The following is a 19,544-nucleotide window of genomic DNA, read 5'->3' as shown; positions in this document are numbered from 1 at the left end:
GAGATATAGGTGCCAGTGGATAGAACACTAGTAGAGATATAGGTGCCAGTGGATAGAACACTAGTAGAGATATAGGTGCCAGTGGATAGAACACTAGTAGAGATATAGGTGCCAGTGGATAGAACACTAGTAGAGATATAGGTGCCAGTGGATAGAACACTAGTAGAGATATAGGTACCAGTGGACAGAACACTAGTAGAGATATAGGTGCCAGTGGATAGAACTGGCACCTATATCTGGGTCAATGACTTTGTTGACTGATATTCGTTTTAATACCCTGCCAACATCTGCTTCCTATTTAACCAAATCAGCTTCACCTTGTGATAAAGATAACAGTTTACACAACTCCTTACTGAAGTCCAGGCTCATATTTATATATTTGTTATTTCCCTCCATCTTGTTTATTTATTTTATTTTATTTTTTCGTACATTTTACCCTTTTTCTCCCCAATTTTATGATATCCAATTGGAAGTTACAGTCCCATCGCTGCAACTCCCGTACCAATTTGGGAGAGGTCGAAGGTCGAGAGCCATACGTCCTCCGAAAACACGACCCCGCCAAGCCACACTGCTTCTTGACACACTTCTCACTTAACCCGGAAACCAGCTGCACCAAACACCGTACAGCTGGCAACCGAAGTTTGCGTGCATGCGCCCGGTCCGCCATAAGGAGTCGCTAGAGAGCGACGGGACAAGGACATCCCAACCGGCCAAACCCTCCCATAACCAGGACGACGCTGGGCCATTTGTGCTTCATGGATCTCCCATTTGCGGCAGGCTGCGACACAGCCTGTGATTGAACCCGGGTCTGTAGTGACGCCTCTAGCTCTGCGATGCAGTGCCTTAGACCTCTGCACGACTCTGGAGGTCAGCCAGAATCTCAAATCTGCAATAAAAATAGTTCAGACTCTCTGCAAACTCAATGCAATTTGATTGAGCTCAGTGTGGTTGGTTGCTAGTCCAGAGTAGGCTTTTAGGCTTTCCAAGCATCCCTCTCAACAGTGTGTCCTGGTTTTATAACATACTTTTTGTTGGCCTACCTGAGGGGACAGGACAGGCTCTGAGTGAGGAAAACGTAGACCTACCTGAGGGGACAGGACAGGCTCTGAGTGGGGAATATGTTTGGCCTACCTGAGGGGACAGGACAGGCTCTGAGTGGGGAATACATAGACCTACCTGAGGGGACAGGACAGGCTCTGAGTGGGGAATACATAGACCTGCCTGAGGGGACAGGACAGGCTCTGAGTAAGGAATACATAGACCTGCCTGAGGGGACAGGACAAGCTCTGAGTAAGGAATACATAGACCTACCTGAGGGGACAGGACAGGCTCTGAGTGGGGAATATGTTTGGCCTACCTGAGGGGACAGGACAGGCTCTGAGTGGGGAATACATAGACCTACCTGAGGGGACAGGACAGGCTCTGAGTGGGGAATATGTTTGGCCTACCTGAGGGGACAGGACAGGCTCTGAGTGGGGAATATGTTTGGCCTACCTGAGGGGACAGGACAAGCTCTGAGTGGGGAATACATAGACCTACCTGAGGGGACAGGACAGGCTCTGAGTGGGGAATATGTTGGCCTACCTGAGGGGACAGGACAAGCTCTGAGTGGGGAATACGTAGACCTACCTGAGGGGACAGGACAGGCTCTGAGTGGGGAATACATAGACCTACCTGAGGGGACAGGACAGGCTCTGAGTGGGGAATACATAGACCTACCTGAGGGGACAGGACAAGCTCTGAGTGGGGAATACGTAGACCTACCTGAGGGGACAGGACAGGCTCTGAGTGGGGAATACATAGACCTACCTGAGGGGACAGGACAGGCTCTGAGTGGGGAATACATAGACCTACCTGAGGGGACAGGACAGGCTCTGAGTGGGGAATATGTTGGCCTACCTGAGGGGACAGGACAAGCTCTGAGTGGGGAATACGTAGACCTACCTGAGGGGACAGGACAGGCTCTGAGTGGGGAATACATAGACCTACCTGAGGGGACAGGACAGGCTCTGAGTGGGGAATACATAGACCTACCTGAGGGGACAGGACAAGCTCTGAGTGGGGAATACGTAGACCTACCTGAGGGGACAGGACAGGCTCTGAGTGGGGAATACATAGACCTACCTGAGGGGACAGGACAGGCTCTGAGTGGGGAATACATAGACCTACCTGAGGGGACAGGACAGGCTCTGAGTGGGGAATACATAGACCTACCTGAGGGGACAGGACAGGCTCTGAGTGGGGAATACATAGACCTACCTGAGGGGACAGGACAAGCTCTGAGTGGGGAATACGTAGACCTACCTGAAGGGACAGGACAGGCTCTGAGTGAGGAATATGTTTAGCCTACCTGAGGGGACAGGACAGGCTCTGAGTGGGGAATACATAGGCCTACCTGAGGGGACAGAACAGGCCATGAGTGGGGAATACATAGACCTACCTGAGGGGACAGGACAGGCTCTGAGTGGGGAATATGTTGGCCTACCTGAGGGGACAGGACAGGCTCTGAGTAAGGAATACATAGACCTACCTGAGGGGACAGGACAGGCTCTGAGTGGGTAATATGTTGACCTACCTGAGGGGTGTTGATAATGGGATACGTAGGAGGGTGAGCCGGTCAAGGATCGATTCAGACAAGGTGGTAAATTGTATGACAAGCGACAGTTTAATTATGAGTAAAGATATCTGGTACAACGTATACGGGCCCATTTCATTCAGCTCATAAGGAACCAGCAGAAAAGAAGCCCCGATAACAGAGTGCATGTATGTTATATACAGTACAGAAAGTAGGTTGAGTCTAGAAGTTCTGGTCTTCTGGTTGGTCCTGTTGGGCCGTCCGTCATCCCTCTGAGTCTTGTCGTGACGTTCTTTGTCACACAATGTTCAGCTAAGAAGGAGATTATGTGTGTGTGCTTGTCTGCTCCTGTTTCTCAAGGTTGGGAGTGTACATGCAACTGGTGTTTGTCATGAGATACTGTTATCAGTGCTCAGCTGTAAGCCAGCTCTGTTCCTTTGTATGTGCATAGTCTAAATGAAAATAGGTTGAGTTATATGTGTTATGGCAGCTACATTATATTAATAAGGTTATTACATTGCTAGGCATACTTTAAGCTAGAAATTCTTATAATTCTTACAGGGGACAGGACAGGCTCTGAGTGGGGAATATGTTTGGCAGCGCAATCGACTAAAGTTTAGAGTTTACTAAGCAATAGAGTTTAGAATTCAAGACAGACCAGAATGCAGCCTGCCTCTATGGGAGGCTCAGATGATCAGAGAAAACAGTGTCATTTCCATGTGGCATTTCCATTGTGGAACGTGTGAATTAATCAAAAATAAAAACCAGAGCAAAGAGGTGGGACACAAAAAAAAATCGCCAGTAGATTGAGAGAATACGGTTCACACTAAGCCTATGGAAACGCTCAAAACGATTTGGCCAATCAGAAAGCCATCATTTCCTGACTCAACAACCAATAGGACAACAGATAGGATTTGGGCTAGATGCGCCATTTTAGTGCGTCTCAAACCATCCGGTAAAATGGCGCCATTGCTTTGTGTCAACTATTCAATATTCTAACATTTTTCTAAAATACAAATGACTGAGAATTATCTGTTTTACATCTCCGGGACGACGTGCCAAGAACTACACGTGTGTCAGTCATTCAAGAAATGACAAGAGTACAGTAGGTATTATTTTTTCTATTGTATTATTGACTGTATGTTTATTCCACGTGTGTCTCACTACTTTGCTTTATCTTGACCAGGTCCCAGTTCTCAACTGGCCAACCTGGTTAAATAAAGGTGAAATCAGATAATAAATGTTTGTTTACCTCGACTAACCTGCACCCCCCACATGGATTCGATACCGGTACACCTTGTATATCGCCTGGTTCTTGTTGTTTCACTTTTTTTTAGGTGGTTTATTTAGTAGATATTTTCTTAACTCTTATTTTCTTAAAAGTCAGCATTTCTCGGTAAGGGTCTAAACTGTTGTAATTCGGCCCGTGAGATAAATAAAAGGTGGTTTTGATAAGAGTCAGGTTGACTTAGTGCACAGACACTCCGGTTAGTTCGCCTTTGATGGGAAGATGTCCGGTTTTTGTAGTATGTTGTTCTTCCGGTTTGCCTGATTTCTGTACTCTGTTCATGTCAGAAAGCATTAATTGTAGCAGACAAGGTCCATGTTAGTTAGTTCATTCGCACCAGACAGGAACCCGATGCTCAACAGAAACGCACGATGGAGATGAAAAACGTCAATAAATAATGCTGGAGTTAAACCTTTAGGTCGCTCACACACGGGCCTTTTCTCTTTACAACGAGCTGTTGTAACTGCATTTTTAGCTCAAATAGCTACTTTAGTTTTTCAATGTTTACCTTCCTGTCGTCTGTTCCGTTAGATTAGCAGACAGTACACGACCTTTTGGGTTGGATATGTGTAATCGTCACTTTATTCTTATGTTTTGGGATCCTGAGTGGTGCAGCGGTCTACCATGCGCTTCCGCATGAGACATCATCCCCATGAGACAGCGTCCCTCGAGACATCGTCCGCCCGAGACATTCGCATGTTGAGGTTTTCCACCCACACAGGTTGAAATATCAAAATTAACTCTGAATCAACTATATTATATATATTATATTTGGGGACGGGTCGAAAAGCATTAAACATTTATGGAAATGTAGCTAGCTAGCTAATTTGTCCTGGGATATAAACATTGGGTTGTTATTTTACCTGAAATGCACAAGGTCCTCTACTCCGACAAATGAATCCTCCCATAAAAGGGTAAACCAAGTTAATTTCTAGTCATCTCTCCTCCATCAGGCTTCTTCTTCTTTGAACTTTATATGGCGGTTGGCAACCAACTTGAAGGTGCTTTACCACCACCAATTGGACTGTGGACCTCAGTTCATTTTTCATTGCTCCTAAAAACCAATGAGGAGATGGAGAGGCGGGATTTGCAGCACGTCATGCATCACAAATGGAACCAAGTTCTATTTTAGCACCCAACTACGCAGACACTCAAATGACGCGCACGAGTAGTGTGGGTGAAATGATTGAATAACATGTATGTGGAAATATATTTTGCACTACTCGTATCGCATGGTCAGCATAAGGCACTGCATCGCAGCGCTAGAGGCGTCACTACAGACCCATGTTCGATCCCAGGCTGTATCACAACCGGCTGTGATCACTAGGGTACCTGCCGCCTTGAATATAGCCATGTTATTACCTCGTACTCCTGCACATTGACTCAGTACTGGTACTCTGTGTATATAGTCAGGTTACTCATTGACTCAGTACTGGTACTCTGTGTATATAGTCAGGTTACTCATTGACTCGGTGCTGGTATCCTGTGTATATAGTCAGTTTACTCATTGACTCAGTACTGGTACTCTGTGTATATAGTCAGGTTACTCATTGACTCAGTACTGGTACTCTGTGTATATAGCCAGGTTACTCATTGACTCAGTACTGGTACTCTGTGTATATAGCCAGGTTACTCATTGACTCAGTACTGGTACTCTGTGTATATAGTCAGGTTAGTCATTGACTCAGTACTGGTACTCTGTGTATATAGTCAGGTTACTCATTGACTCAGTACTGGTACTCTGTGTATATAGTCAGGTTACTCATTGACTCAGTACTGGTACTCTGTGTATATAGTCAGGTTAGTCATTGACTCAGTACTGGTACTCTGTGTATATAGTCAGGTTAGTCATTGACTCAGTACTGGTACTCTGTGTATATAGTCAGGTTACTCATTGACTCAGTACTGGTACTCTGTGTATATAGTCAGGTTACTCATTGACTCAGTACTGGTACTCTGTGTATATAGTCAGGTTACTCATTGACTCAGTACTGGTACTCTGTGTATATAGTCAGGTTACTCATTGACTCAGTACTGGTACTCTGTGTATATAGTCAGGTTACTCATTGACTCAGTACTGGTACTCTGTATATAGTCAGGTTACTCATTGACTCAGTACTGGTACTCTGTGTATATAGTCAGGTTACTCATTGACTCAGTACTGGTACTCTGTGTATATAGTCAGGTTACTCATTGACTCAGTACTGGTACTCTGTGTATATAGTCAGGTTACTCATTGACTCAGTACTGGTACTCTGTGTATATAGTCAGGTTACTCATTGACTCAGTACTGGTACTCTGTGTATATAGTCAGGTTACTCATTGACTCAGTACTGCTACTCTGTGTATATAGTCAGGTTACTCATTGACTCAGTACTGGTACTCTGTGTATATAGTCAGGTTACTCATTGACTCAGGACTGGTACTCTGTGTATATAGTCAGGTTACTCATTGACTCAGGACTGGTACTCTGTGTATATAGTCAGGTTACTCATTGACTCAGTACTGGTACTCTGTGTATATAGTCAGGTTAGTCATTGACTCAGGACTGGTACTCTGTGTATATAGTCAGGTTACTCATTGACTCAGTACTGGTACTCTGTGTATATAGTCAGGTTACTCATTGACTCAGTACTGGTACTCTGTGTATATAGTCAGGTTACTCATTGACTCAGTACTGGTACTCTGTGTATATAGTCAGGTTACTCATTGACTCAGTACTGGTACTCTGTGTATATAGTCAGGTTACTCATTGACTCAGTACTGGTACTCTGTGTATATAGTCAGGTTACTCATTGACTCAGTACTGGTACTCTGTGTATATAGTCAGGTTACTCATTGACTCAGTACTGGTACTATGTGTATATAGTCAGGTTAGTCATTGACTCAGTACTGGTACTCTGTGTATATAGTCAGGTTACTCATTGACTCAGTACTGGTACTCTGTGTATATAGTCAGGTTACTCATTGACTCAGTACTGGTACTCTGTGTATATAGTCAGGTTACTCATTGACTCAGTACTGGTACTCTGTGTATATAGTCAGGTTAGTCATTGACTCAGTACTGGTACTCTGTGTGTATAGTCAGGTTACTCATTGACTCAGTACTGGTACCCTGTGTATATAGTCAGGTTACTCATTGACTCAGTACTGGTACTCTGTGTATATAGTCAGGTTACTCATTGACTCAGTACTGGTACTCTGTGTATATAGTCAGGTTACTCATTGACTCAGTACTGGTACTATGTGTATATAGTCAGGTTACTCATTGACTCAGTACTGGTACTCTGTGTATATAGTCAGGTTACTCATTGACTCAGTACTGGTACTCTGTGTATATAGTCAGGTTACTCATTGACTCAGTACTGGTACTCTGTGTATATAGTCAGGTTACTCATTGACTCAGTACTGGTACTCTGTGTATATAGTCAGGTTAGTCATTGACTCAGTACTGGTACTCTGTGTGTATAGTCAGGTTACTCATTGACTCAGTACTGGTACTCTGTGTATATAGTCAGGTTACTCATTGACTCAGTACTGGTACTCTGTGTATATAGTCAGGTTACTCAATGACTCAGTACTGGTACTCTGTGTATATAGTCAGGTTACTCATTGACTCAGGACTGGTACTCTGTGTGTATAGTCAGGTTACTCATTGACTCAGGACTGGTACTCTGTGTATATAGTCAGGTTACTCATTGACTCAGGACTGGTACTCTGTGTGTATAGTCAGGTTACTCATTGACTCAGGACTGGTACTCTGTGTATATAGTCAGGTTACTCATTGACTCAGTACTGCTACTCTGTGTATATAGTCAGGTTACTCATTGACTCAGTACTGGTACCCTGTGTATATAGTCAGGTTACTCATTGACTCAGTACTGGTACTCTGTGTATATAGTCAGGTTACTCATTGACTCAGTACTGGTACTCTGTGTATATAGTCAGGTTACTCATTGACTCAGTACTGGTACTCTGTGTATATAGTCAGGTTACTCATTGACTCAGTACTGGTACTCTGTGTATATAGTCAGGTTACTCATTGACTCAGTACTGCTACTCTGTGTATATAGTCAGGTTACTCATTGACTCAGTACTGGTACTCTGTGTATATAGTCAGGTTACTCATTGACTCAGGACTGGTACTCTGTGTATATAGTCAGGTTACTCATTGACTCAGGACTGGTACTCTGTGTATATAGTCAGGTTACTCATTGACTCAGTACTGGTACTCTGTGTATATAGTCAGGTTAGTCATTGACTCAGGACTGGTACTCTGTGTATATAGTCAGGTTACTCATTGACTCAGTACTGGTACTCTGTGTATATAGTCAGGTTACTCATTGACTCAGTACTGGTACTCTGTGTATATAGTCAGGTTACTCATTGACTCAGTACTGGTACTCTGTGTATATAGTCAGGTTACTCATTGACTCAGTACTGGTACTCTGTGTATATAGTCAGGTTACTCATTGACTCAGTACTGGTACTCTGTGTATATAGTCAGGTTACTCATTGACTCAGTACTGGTACTCTGTGTATATAGTCAGGTTACTCATTGACTCAGTACTGGTACTATGTGTATATAGTCAGGTTAGTCATTGACTCAGTACTGGTACTCTGTGTATATAGTCAGGTTACTCATTGACTCAGTACTGGTACTCTGTGTATATAGTCAGGTTACTCATTGACTCAGTACTGGTACTCTGTGTATATAGTCAGGTTACTCATTGACTCAGTACTGGTACTCTGTGTATATAGTCAGGTTAGTCATTGACTCAGTACTGGTACTCTGTGTGTATAGTCAGGTTACTCATTGACTCAGTACTGGTACCCTGTGTATATAGTCAGGTTACTCATTGACTCAGTACTGGTACTCTGTGTATATAGTCAGGTTACTCATTGACTCAGTACTGGTACTCTGTGTATATAGTCAGGTTACTCATTGACTCAGTACTGGTACTATGTGTATATAGTCAGGTTACTCATTGACTCAGTACTGGTACTCTGTGTATATAGTCAGGTTACTCATTGACTCAGTACTGGTACTCTGTGTATATAGTCAGGTTACTCATTGACTCAGTACTGGTACTCTGTGTATATAGTCAGGTTACTCATTGACTCAGTACTGGTACTCTGTGTATATAGTCAGGTTAGTCATTGACTCAGTACTGGTACTCTGTGTGTATAGTCAGGTTACTCATTGACTCAGTACTGGTACTCTGTGTATATAGTCAGGTTACTCATTGACTCAGTACTGGTACTCTGTGTATATAGTCAGGTTACTCAATGACTCAGTACTGGTACTCTGTGTATATAGTCAGGTTACTCATTGACTCAGGACTGGTACTCTGTGTGTATAGTCAGGTTACTCATTGACTCAGGACTGGTACTCTGTGTATATAGTCAGGTTACTCATTGACTCAGTACTGCTACTCTGTGTATATAGTCAGGTTACTCATTGACTCAGTACTGGTACCCTGTGTATATAGTCAGGTTACTCATTGACTCAGTACTGGTACTCTGTGTATATAGTCAGGTTACTCATTGACTCAGTACTGGTACTCTGTGTATATAGTCAGGTTAGTCATTGACTCAGTACTGGTACTCTGTGTATATAGTCAGGTTACTCATTGACTCAGTACTGGTACTCTGTGTATATAGTCAGGTTACTCATTGACTCAGGACTGGTACTCTGTGTGTATAGTCAGGTTACTCATTGACTCAGGACTGGTACTCTGTGTATATAGTCAGGTTACTCATTGACTCAGTACTGCTACTCTGTGTATATAGTCAGGTTACTCATTGACTCAGTACTGGTACCCTGTGTATATAGTCAGGTTACTCATTGACTCAGTACTGGTACTCTGTGTATATAGTCAGGTTACTCATTGACTCAGTACTGGTACTCTGTGTATATAGTCAGGTTACTCATTGACTCAGTACTGGTACTCTGTGTATATAGTCAGGTTACTCATTGACTCAGTACTGGTACTCTGTGTATATAGTCAGGTTACTCATTGACTCAGGACTGGTACTCTGTGTGTATAGTCAGGTTACTCATTGACTCAGGACTGGTACTCTGTGTATATAGTCAGGTTACTCATTGACTCAGTACTGCTACTCTGTGTATATAGTCAGGTTACTCATTGACTCAGTACTGGTACCCTGTGTATATAGTCAGGTTACTCATTGACTCAGTACTGGTACTCTGTGTATATAGTCAGGTTACTCATTGACTCAGTACTGGTACTCTGTGTATATAGTCAGGTTACTCATTGACTCAGTACTGGTACTCTGTGTATATAGTCAGGTTACTCATTGACTCAGTACTGGTACTCTGTGTATATAGTCAGGTTACTCATTGACTCAGTACTGGTACTCTGTGTATATAGTCAGGTTACTCATTGACTCAGTACTGGTACTCTGTGTATATAGTCAGGTTACTCATTGACTCAGTACTGGTACTCTGTGTATATAGTCAGGTTACTCATTGACTCAGTACTGGTACTCTGTGTATATAGTCAGGTTACTCATTGACTCAGTACTGGTACTCTGTGTATATAGTCAGGTTACTCATTGACTCAGTACTGGTACTCTGTGTATATAGTCAGGTTACTCATTGACTCAGTACTGGTACTCTGTGTATATAGTCAGGTTACTCATTGACTCAGTACTGGTACTCTGTGTATATAGTCAGGTTACTCATTGACTCAGTACTGGTACTCTGTGTATATAGTCAGGTTACTCATTGACTCAGTACTGGTACTCTGTGTATATAGTCAGGTTACTCATTGACTCAGTACTGGTACTATGTGTATATAGTCAGGGTACTCATTGACTCAGTACTGGTACTCTGTGTATATAGTCAGGTTACTCATTGACTCAGTACTGGTACTCTGTGTATATAGTCAGGTTACTCATTGACTCAGTACTGGTACTCTGTGTATATAGTCAGGTTACTCATTGACTCAGTACTGGTACTCTGTGTATATAGTCAGGTTACTCATTGACTCAGTACTGGTACTCTGTGTATATAGTCAGGTTACTCATTGACTCAGTACTGGTACTCTGTGTATATAGTCAGGTTACTCATTGACTCAGTACTGGTACTCTGTGTATATAGTCAGGTTACTCATTGACTCAGTACTGGTACTCTGTGTATATAGTCAGGTTACTCATTGACTCAGTACTGGTACTCTGGTTACTCAATGTGTATTTATTATTACTTTTATAGTTTTTTTCCCTTTTCTATTATTTCTCTGTTTTCTTTCTCTTCATTGTTGGGAAGGGCCGTCAGTCAGCATTTCACTGTTAGTCTAAATCAAGTAAAATGTATTTGTCACATACACATGGTTAGCAGATGTTAATGCGAGTGTAGCAAAATGCTTGTGCTTCTAGTTCCGACAATGCAGTATTAACCAACAAGTAATCTAACTAACAATTCCAAAACTACTGTCTTATACACAGTGTAAGGGGATAAAGAATATGTACCAAATTTAATAGAGCCAAAGTTCCACTCAAACTCCCATAAGTGCTGCTGGGCTGCTCCATTAGTGCTGCTGGGCTGCTCCATTAGTGCTGCTGGGCTGCTCCATTAGTGCTGCTGGGCTGCTCCATTAGTGCTGCTGGGCTGCTCCATTAGTGCTGCTGGGCTGCTCCATTAGTGCTGCTGGGCTGCTCCATTAGTGCTACTGGGCTGCTCCATTAGTGCTGCTGGGCTGCTCCATTAGTGCTGCTGGGCTGCTCCATTAGTGCTGCTGGGCTGCTCCATTAGTGCTGCTGGGCTGCTTCATTAGTGCTGCTGGGCTGCTCCATTAGTGCTGCTGGGCTGCTCCATTAGTGCTGCTGGGCTGCTCCATTGGTGCTGCTGGGCTGCTCCATTGGTGCTGCTCCATTGGTGCTGCTGGGCTGCTCCATTAGTGCTGCTCCATTAGTGCTGCTGGGCTGCTCCATTAGTGCTGCTGGGCTGCTCCATTAGTGCTGCTCCATTGGTGCTGCTGGGCTGCTTGTTGAGTACTGTACTGAATACAGTTAACAGTAGTTATAATTTGCACTACATTTGACCAGGGCCTATAGGGAACAGGGTGTCATTTGGGACTAAGCCCTAGATCTTGATTAAGATCAGGCTGTTTTGCTTTTACTTACAAAAAGGAAAGAGCCTCCAACCTGGTAATTTAGTCCGCTCGTCATCTCCCCCGTCCTTTTAAATTGTCTAATGTCCGACCTAATAGTGGGATTTCTTGTTGTTGGCAGGTTAAATGAGTATAACCTCAGCTGAATCTACAGACCAAATGATGGAGCAGGAAGTAGGTCAACTTCCGATTACAGACCAGATGATGGAGGAGGAGGAAGGTCAACTTCCGATTACAGACCAGATGATGGAGGAGGAGGAGGAGGAGGAGGTAGGTCAACATCAGATTGTCTATTTACCTGCTTACTTTTTCAGATGTATCCACCTGTGAACTTCATGAATGTCTTACCAGAGCTGGTTGAACGTAGTGCACTAGATAGGGTGCAATATGGGACACAGCTGGACTGTAGCTTCTGTAGCAGATAACAGGACGATCACTCAGGGTCTATTCTGAGGTTTGTCATTAGACTCATGTTGACTCTTGTTTACTCCTCAGCCTGGGAGCTCAGCAGAGACTGAGAGACCCTCCTCTTCTCACACCAAGAGGAAGCCTGCTGTTACAGCCAAGCACACCGGAGGGAATGAGTCTGACACCTCGGACGAGAGTGGACAGGAAGATGGCGCCTCTGACAACCCTTCAGATGGTAAGGTCTACCACGACCTGGGGCCAGCACGTGTTTTAATACCTCTTCATATCATTGTGGAGCCAGAAGGTGCATTTCTACACTTTGTGGATAATATTGTTGCTGTTGGTTTATTCTGAGTTGATGTTCAAGGTAGATAATACTGTTGTTGTTGGTTTATTCTGAGTTGATGTTCAAGGTAGATAATACTGTTGTTGTTGGTTTATTCTGAGTTGATGTTCAAGGTAGATAATACTGTTGTTGTTGGTTTATTCTGAGTTGATGTTCAAGGTAGATAATACTGTTGTTGTTGGTCTATTCTGAGTTGATGTTCAAGGTAGATAATACTGTTGTTGTTGTTGTTGGTTTATTCTGAGTTGATGTTCAAGGTGGATAATACTGTTGTTGTTGTTGTTGGTTTATTCTGAGTTGATGTTCAAGGTGGATAATACTGTTGTTGTTGGTCTATTCTGAGTTGATGTTCAAGGTTTATGTGGTGGTGAAAGACTTGTTGAGAGTTATGAGCCCTGGTCTAAAGTAGTGCACTATATAGGGAATAGGGCTCTGGTCTAAAGTAGTGCACTATATAGGGAATAGGGCTCTGGTCTAAAGTAGTGCACTATATAGGGAATAGGGCTCTGGTCTAAAGTAGTGCACTATATAGGGAATAGGGCTCTGGTCTAAAGTAGTGCACTATATAGGGAATAGGCCTCTGGTCTAAAGTAGTGCACTATATAGGGAATAGGCCTCTGGTCTAAAGTAGTGCACTATATAGGGAATAGGGCTCTGGTCTAAAGTAGTGCACTATATAGGGAATAGGGCTCTGGTCTAAAGGAGTGCACTATATAGGGAATAGGGTTCCATAGGGCTCTGGTCTAAAGTAGTGCACTATATAGGGAATAGGGCTCTGGTCTAAAGTAGTGCACTATATAGGGAATAGGGAGCCATATGGCTCTGGTCTAAAGTAGTGCACTATATAGGGAGCCATAGGGCTCTGGTCTAAAGTAGTGCACTATATAGGGAGCCATATGGCTCTGGTCTAAAGTAGTGCACTATATAGGGAATAGGGTTCCATAGGGCTCTGGTCTAAAGTAGTGCACTATATAGGGAATAGGGCTCTGGTCTAAAGTAGTGCACTATGTAGGGAATAGGGCTCTGGTCTATAGTAGTGCACTATATAGGGAATAGGGCTCTGGTCTATAGTAGTGCACTATATAGGGAATAGGGCTCTGGTCTATAGTAGTGCACTATATAGGGAATAGGGAGCCATAGGGCTCTGGTCTAAAGTAGTGCACTATATAGGGAGCCATAGGGCTCTGGTCTAAAGTAGTGCACTATATAGGGAGCCATATGGCTCTGGTCTAAAGTAGTGCACTATATAGGGAATAGGGTTCTGGTCTAAAGTAGTGCACTATGTAGGGAATAGGGCTCTGGTCTATAGTAGTGCACTATATAGGGAATAGGGCTCTGGTCTAAAGTAGTGCACTATATAGGGAGCCATAGGGTCCTGGTCTAAAGTAGTGCACTATATAGGGAATAGGGTTCCATAGGGTCCTGGTCTAAAGTAGTGCACTATATAGGGAATAGGGTTCCATAGGGCTCTGGTCTAAAGTAGTGCACTATATAGGGAATAGGGTTCCATAGGGCTCTGGTCTAAAGTAGTGCACTATATAGGGAATAGGGCTCTGGTCTATAGTAGTACCACTATATAGGGAATAGGGCTCTGGTCTATAGTAGTACCACTATATAGGGAATAGGGCTCTGGTCTATAGTAGTACCACTATATAGGGAATAGGGCTCTGGTCTATAGTAGTACCACTATATAGGGAATAGGGCTCTGGTCTAAAGTAGTGCACTATATAGGGAATAGGGCTCTGGTCTATAGTAGTGCACTATATAGGGAATAGGTTTCCATAGGGCGCTGGTCTATAGTAGTGCACTATATAGGGAATAGGGCTCTGGTCTATAGTAGTGCTCTATATAGGGAATAGGGCTCTGGTCTATAGTAGTGCACTATATAGGGAATAAGGCTCTGGTCTAAAGTAGTGCACTATATAGGGAATAGGGTTCCATAGGGTCCTGGTCTAAAGTAGTGCACTATGTAGGGAATAGGGTTCCATAGGGTCCTGGTCTAAAGTAGTGCACTATGTAGGGAATAGGGTTCCATAGGGTCCTGGTCTAAAGTAGTGCACTATGTAGGGAATAGTCAGATAAACGGTTTGAATCCTCCCATCGTTAAATAAAAGGTTTTGACCAGGAATGTGTCTTCCTACAGCCTAATATCCAGACCCGCTGCCAGTTTAATGAAATCATTCAGTTTGGGATTGATATTGGATGTAAACTAAACATGTTTGTCTCTCGGTCTTCCTCTGTTTATATCCAGATACCACTTTGCAGGAGAGGATAGACTGCACCGCCTGTGGACAGCAGGTCAACCACTTCCAGCGCCACTCAGTGTTTGAGCACCCGATGCTCCATGTGCTCCTCTGCAAGGTAGATACACCTGCAACACCCTCTCTGTCTATCTTCCATCTGTCTATTTGTCTCCTATCGGGCTCTACATCTTTCCATCTGTCTGTCTCTCTATCAAATTCTGTCTCTGCCTGTCTGTCTTTCTCACATATCCTTTCCTCTCTAGTCTGTGATTGTGGGATGATTGTCTCTGTCTGCCTGTCTCTCTCTCTGTCTGCCTGTTTCTCTCTCTGTCTGCCTGTCTCTCTCTCTCTCTCTGCCTGTCTGTCTCTCTCTGCCTGTCTCTCTCTGTCTGCCTGTCTTTCTCTCTGTCTGCCTGTCTCTCTCCCTGTCTGTCTCTGTCTCCCTGTCTGTCTCTGTCTGCCTGTTTCTCTCTGTCTCCCTGTCTGTCTCTGTCTGCCTGTCTTTCTCTCTCTGTCTGCCTGTCTCTGTCTGTCTGTCTCTCTGTCTGTCTGTCTGTCTCTCTGTCTGCCTGTCTGTCTCTCTCTCTCTCTGCCTGTCTCTCTCTCTCTCTGTCTGTCTCTCTCTCTGCCTGTCTGTCTCTCTCTCTCTGCCTGTCTCTCTCTCTCTGCCTGTCTCTCTCTCTCTGCCTGTCTCTCTCTCTCTGCCTGTCTCTCTCTCTGTCTGAGCTCCACCATGCTCCTTTAGGGTTGGGCCATATATATATATATGATTCATTTGAATTTATGTTTCTGCGAGATATTCCAAATGGTGTCGGAACTAGAAGCACAAGCATTTCACTACACTCGCATTAACATCTGCTAACCATGTGTATGTGACAAATAAAATTTGATTTAATTCCAAATGCCAATATCACAAGAATAGTTTTTAGCGTTTGTGTCCGCATGTTCTCATGTCTTTTTGCTCTCGTCTCCTTCCCGTTTACACCAGAGATCTGAATATAATGATGAGATGCTAATGTCCCCTTAACAATGGGAGTCGTCCCAAAGGCGACAAGCTTAGGACCAAAATACGCCCATAGAAACACATTGGGATGATTTTGAACAGATTTGGGCAAGAGTGAAACCTCTCACTTCGTTTCCTCCTCTGTTAACACACACACACCAAGACCCTTCCCCTGCCACACACACCAAGCCCCTGCCACACACACTAAGCCCCTCCCCCTGCCACACACACCAAGCCCCTGCCCCTTACACCAAGCCCCTCCCCTGCCACTCACACCAAGCCCCTCCCACTCACACCAAGCCCCTGCCCCTCACACCAAGCCCCTGCCCCTCACACCAAGCCCCTGCCACTCACACCAAGCCCCTGCCACTCACACCAAGCCCCTGCCACTCACACCAAGCCCCTGCCACTCACACCAAGCCCCTGCCACTCACACCAAGCCCCTGCCACTCACACCAAGCCCCTGCCACTCACACCAAGCCCCTGCCACTCACACCAAGCCCCTGCCACTCACACCAAGCCCCTGCCACTCACACCAAGCCCCTCCCCCTGCCACACACACCAAGCCCCTGCCCCTTACACCAAGCCCCTCCCCTGCCACTCACACCAAGCCCCTCCCACTCACACCAAGCCCCTGCCCCTCACACCAAGCCCCTGCCCCTCACACCAAGCCCCTGCCACTCACACCAAGCCCCTGCCACTCACACCAAGCCCCTGCCACTCACACCAAGCCCCTGCCACTCACACTAAGCCCCTGCCACTCACACCAAGCCCCTCCCCTGCCACTCACACTAAGCCCCTGCCACTCACACTAAGCCCCTAAGCCCCCTACATACCTATATAACGTAGGTAGATGACGTAATGACGGTGCGTACCTATATAACGTAGGTAGATGACGGAGCGTACCTATATAACGTAGGTAGATGCCCTACATACCTATATAACGTAGGTAGATGACGTAATGACGGTGCGTACCTATATAGCGTAGGTAGATGACGGTGCGTACCTATATAACGTAGGTAGATGATGGTACGTACCTATATAACGTAGGTAGATGACGGTGCGTACCTATATAGCGTAGGTAGATGACGGTACGTACCTATATAACGTAGGTAGATGATGGTACGTACCTATATAGCGTAGGTAGATGACGGTACGTACCTATATAGCGTAGGTAGATGACGGTACGTACCTATATAACGTAGGTAGATGACGGTACGTACCTATATAACGTAGGTAGATGACGGAGCGTACCTATATAACGTAGGTAGATGACGTAATGACGGTACGTACCTATATAACGTAGGTAGATGACGGTACGTACCTATATAACGTAGGTAGATGACGTAATGACGGTGCGTACCTATATAACGTAGGTAGATGACGGAGCGTACCTATATAACGTAGGTAGATGACGTAATGACGGTACGTACCTATATAACGTAGGTAGATGACCTACATACCTATATAACGTAGGTAGATGACGGTACGTACCTATATAACGTAGGTAGATGACGTAATGACGGTGCGTACCTATATAACGTAGGTAGATGACGGAGCGTACCTATATAACGTAGGTAGATGACGTAATGACGGTGCGTACCTATATAACGTAGGTAGATGACGTAATGACGGTGCGTACCTATATAACGTAGGTAGATGACGTAATGACGGTGCGTACCTATATAACGTAGGTAGATGACGGTACGTACCTATATAGCGTAGGTAGATGACGGTACGTACCTATATAGCGTAGGTAGATGACGGTACGTACCTATATAACGTAGGTAGATGACGGTACGTACCTATATAACGTAGGTAGATGACGTAATGACGGTACGTACCTATATAACGTAGGTAGATGACGGTACGTACCTATATAACGTAGGTAGATGCCCTACATACCTATATAACGTAGGTAGATGACGTAATGACGGTACGTACCTATATAACGTAGGTAGATGCCCTACATACCTATATAACGTAAGTAGATGACGTAATGACGGTACGTACCTATATAACGTAGGTAGATGACGGTACGTACCTATATAACGTAGGTAGATGCCCTACATACCTATATAACGTAGGTAGATGACGTAATGACGGTGCGTACCTATATAACGTAGGTAGATGACGGTACGTACCTATATAGCGTAGGTAGATGACGGTACGTACCTATATAGCGTAGGTAGATGACGGTACGTACCTATATAACGTAGGTAGATGACGGTACGTACCTATATAACGTAGGTAGATGCCCTACATACCTATATAACGTAGGTAGATGACGTAATGACGGTACGTACCTATATAACGTAGGTAGATGCCCTACATACCTATATAACGTAGGTAGATGACGTAATGACGGTACGTACCTATATAACGTAGGTAGATGCCCTACATACCTATATAACGTAGGTAGATGACGTAATGACGGTGCGTACCTATATAACGTAGGTAGATGACGGTACGTACCTATATAGCGTAGGTAGATGACGGTACGTACCTATATAGCGTAGGTAGATGACGGTACGTACCTATATAACGTAGGTAGATGACGGTACGTACCTATATAACGTAGGTAGATGCCCTACATACCTATATAACGTAGGTAGATGACGTAATGACGGTACGTACCTATATAACGTAGGTAGATGCCCTACATACCTATATAACGTAGGTAGATGACGTAATGACGGTACGTACCTATATAACGTAGGTAGATGACGGTACGTACCTATATAACGTAGGTAGATGCCCTACATACCTATATAACGTAGGTAGATGACGGTGCGTACCTATATAGCGTAGGTAGATGACGGTACGTACCTATATAGCGTAGGTAGATGATGGTACTTACCTATATAACGTAGGTAGATGACGGTACGTACCTATATAACGTAGGTAGATGGTGTAATGACGGTACGTACCTATATAACGTAGGTAGATGACGTAATGACGGTGCGTACCTATATAGCGTAGGTAGATGACGGTACGTACCTATATAACGTAGGTAGATGACGGTACGTACCTATATAACGAAGGTAGATGGTGTAATGACGGTACGTACCTATATAACGTAGGTAGATGATGGTACGTACCTATATAACGTAGGTAGATGACGGTACGTACCTATATAACGTAGGTAGATGACGGTGCGTTCCTATATAACGTAGGTAGATGACGGTACGTACCTATATAACGTCGGTAGATGACGTAATGACGGTACGTACCTATATAACGTAGGTAGATGACGGTACGTACCTATATAACGTAGGTAGATGACGGTGCGTACCTATATAACGTAGGTAGATGGTGTAATGACGGTACGTACCTATATAGCGTAGGTAGATGATGGTACGTACCTATATAACGTAGGTAGATGACGGTACGTACCTATATAACGTAGGTAGATGGTGTAATGACGGTACGTACCTATATAACGTAGGTAGATGACGTAATGACGGTGCGTACCTATATAACGTAGGTAGATGACGTAATGACGGTACGTACCTATATAACGTAGGTAGATGATGGTACGTACCT

At 44.3% G+C, this 19,544-nt stretch overlaps 1 protein-coding gene across 15 annotated transcripts in view; it reads left to right on the top strand.

The window, feature by feature from the left end:
• The first annotated feature begins 3,488 nt into the window (after nucleotides 1-3,488).
• LOC110504448 (transcriptional regulator ATRX) overlaps nucleotides 3,489-19,544 on the top strand; it is a 56,133-nt gene continuing 40,077 nt past the window's right edge. For 10 of the 15 annotated variants that reach the window (XM_036970304.1, XM_036970302.1, XM_036970301.1 and 7 more), the window contains exons 1-4: nucleotides 3,547-3,680; nucleotides 12,120-12,268; nucleotides 12,494-12,641; nucleotides 15,004-15,113. In XM_036970304.1, the coding sequence (XP_036826199.1) occupies nucleotides 12,125-12,268; nucleotides 12,494-12,641; nucleotides 15,004-15,113 (402 nt within the window). In that variant the 5' untranslated portion in view covers nucleotides 3,547-3,680; nucleotides 12,120-12,124. Of the gene's footprint in view, nucleotides 3,685-3,887; nucleotides 4,585-12,119; nucleotides 12,269-12,493; nucleotides 12,642-15,003; nucleotides 15,114-19,544 lie in introns of those variants that run through there. The other 5 variants (XM_036970295.1, XM_036970289.1, XM_036970291.1 and 2 more) reach the window with 5 other exon arrangements.

Source organism: Oncorhynchus mykiss, chromosome 31 (genome assembly GCF_013265735.2).
Source record: "Oncorhynchus mykiss isolate Arlee chromosome 31, USDA_OmykA_1.1, whole genome shotgun sequence".
NCBI classification, from domain to species: domain Eukaryota; kingdom Metazoa; phylum Chordata; class Actinopteri; order Salmoniformes; family Salmonidae; genus Oncorhynchus; species Oncorhynchus mykiss.
Note: the sequence above shows the minus strand (reverse complement) of the source record. Positions and strands in the feature narration are given on the sequence as shown.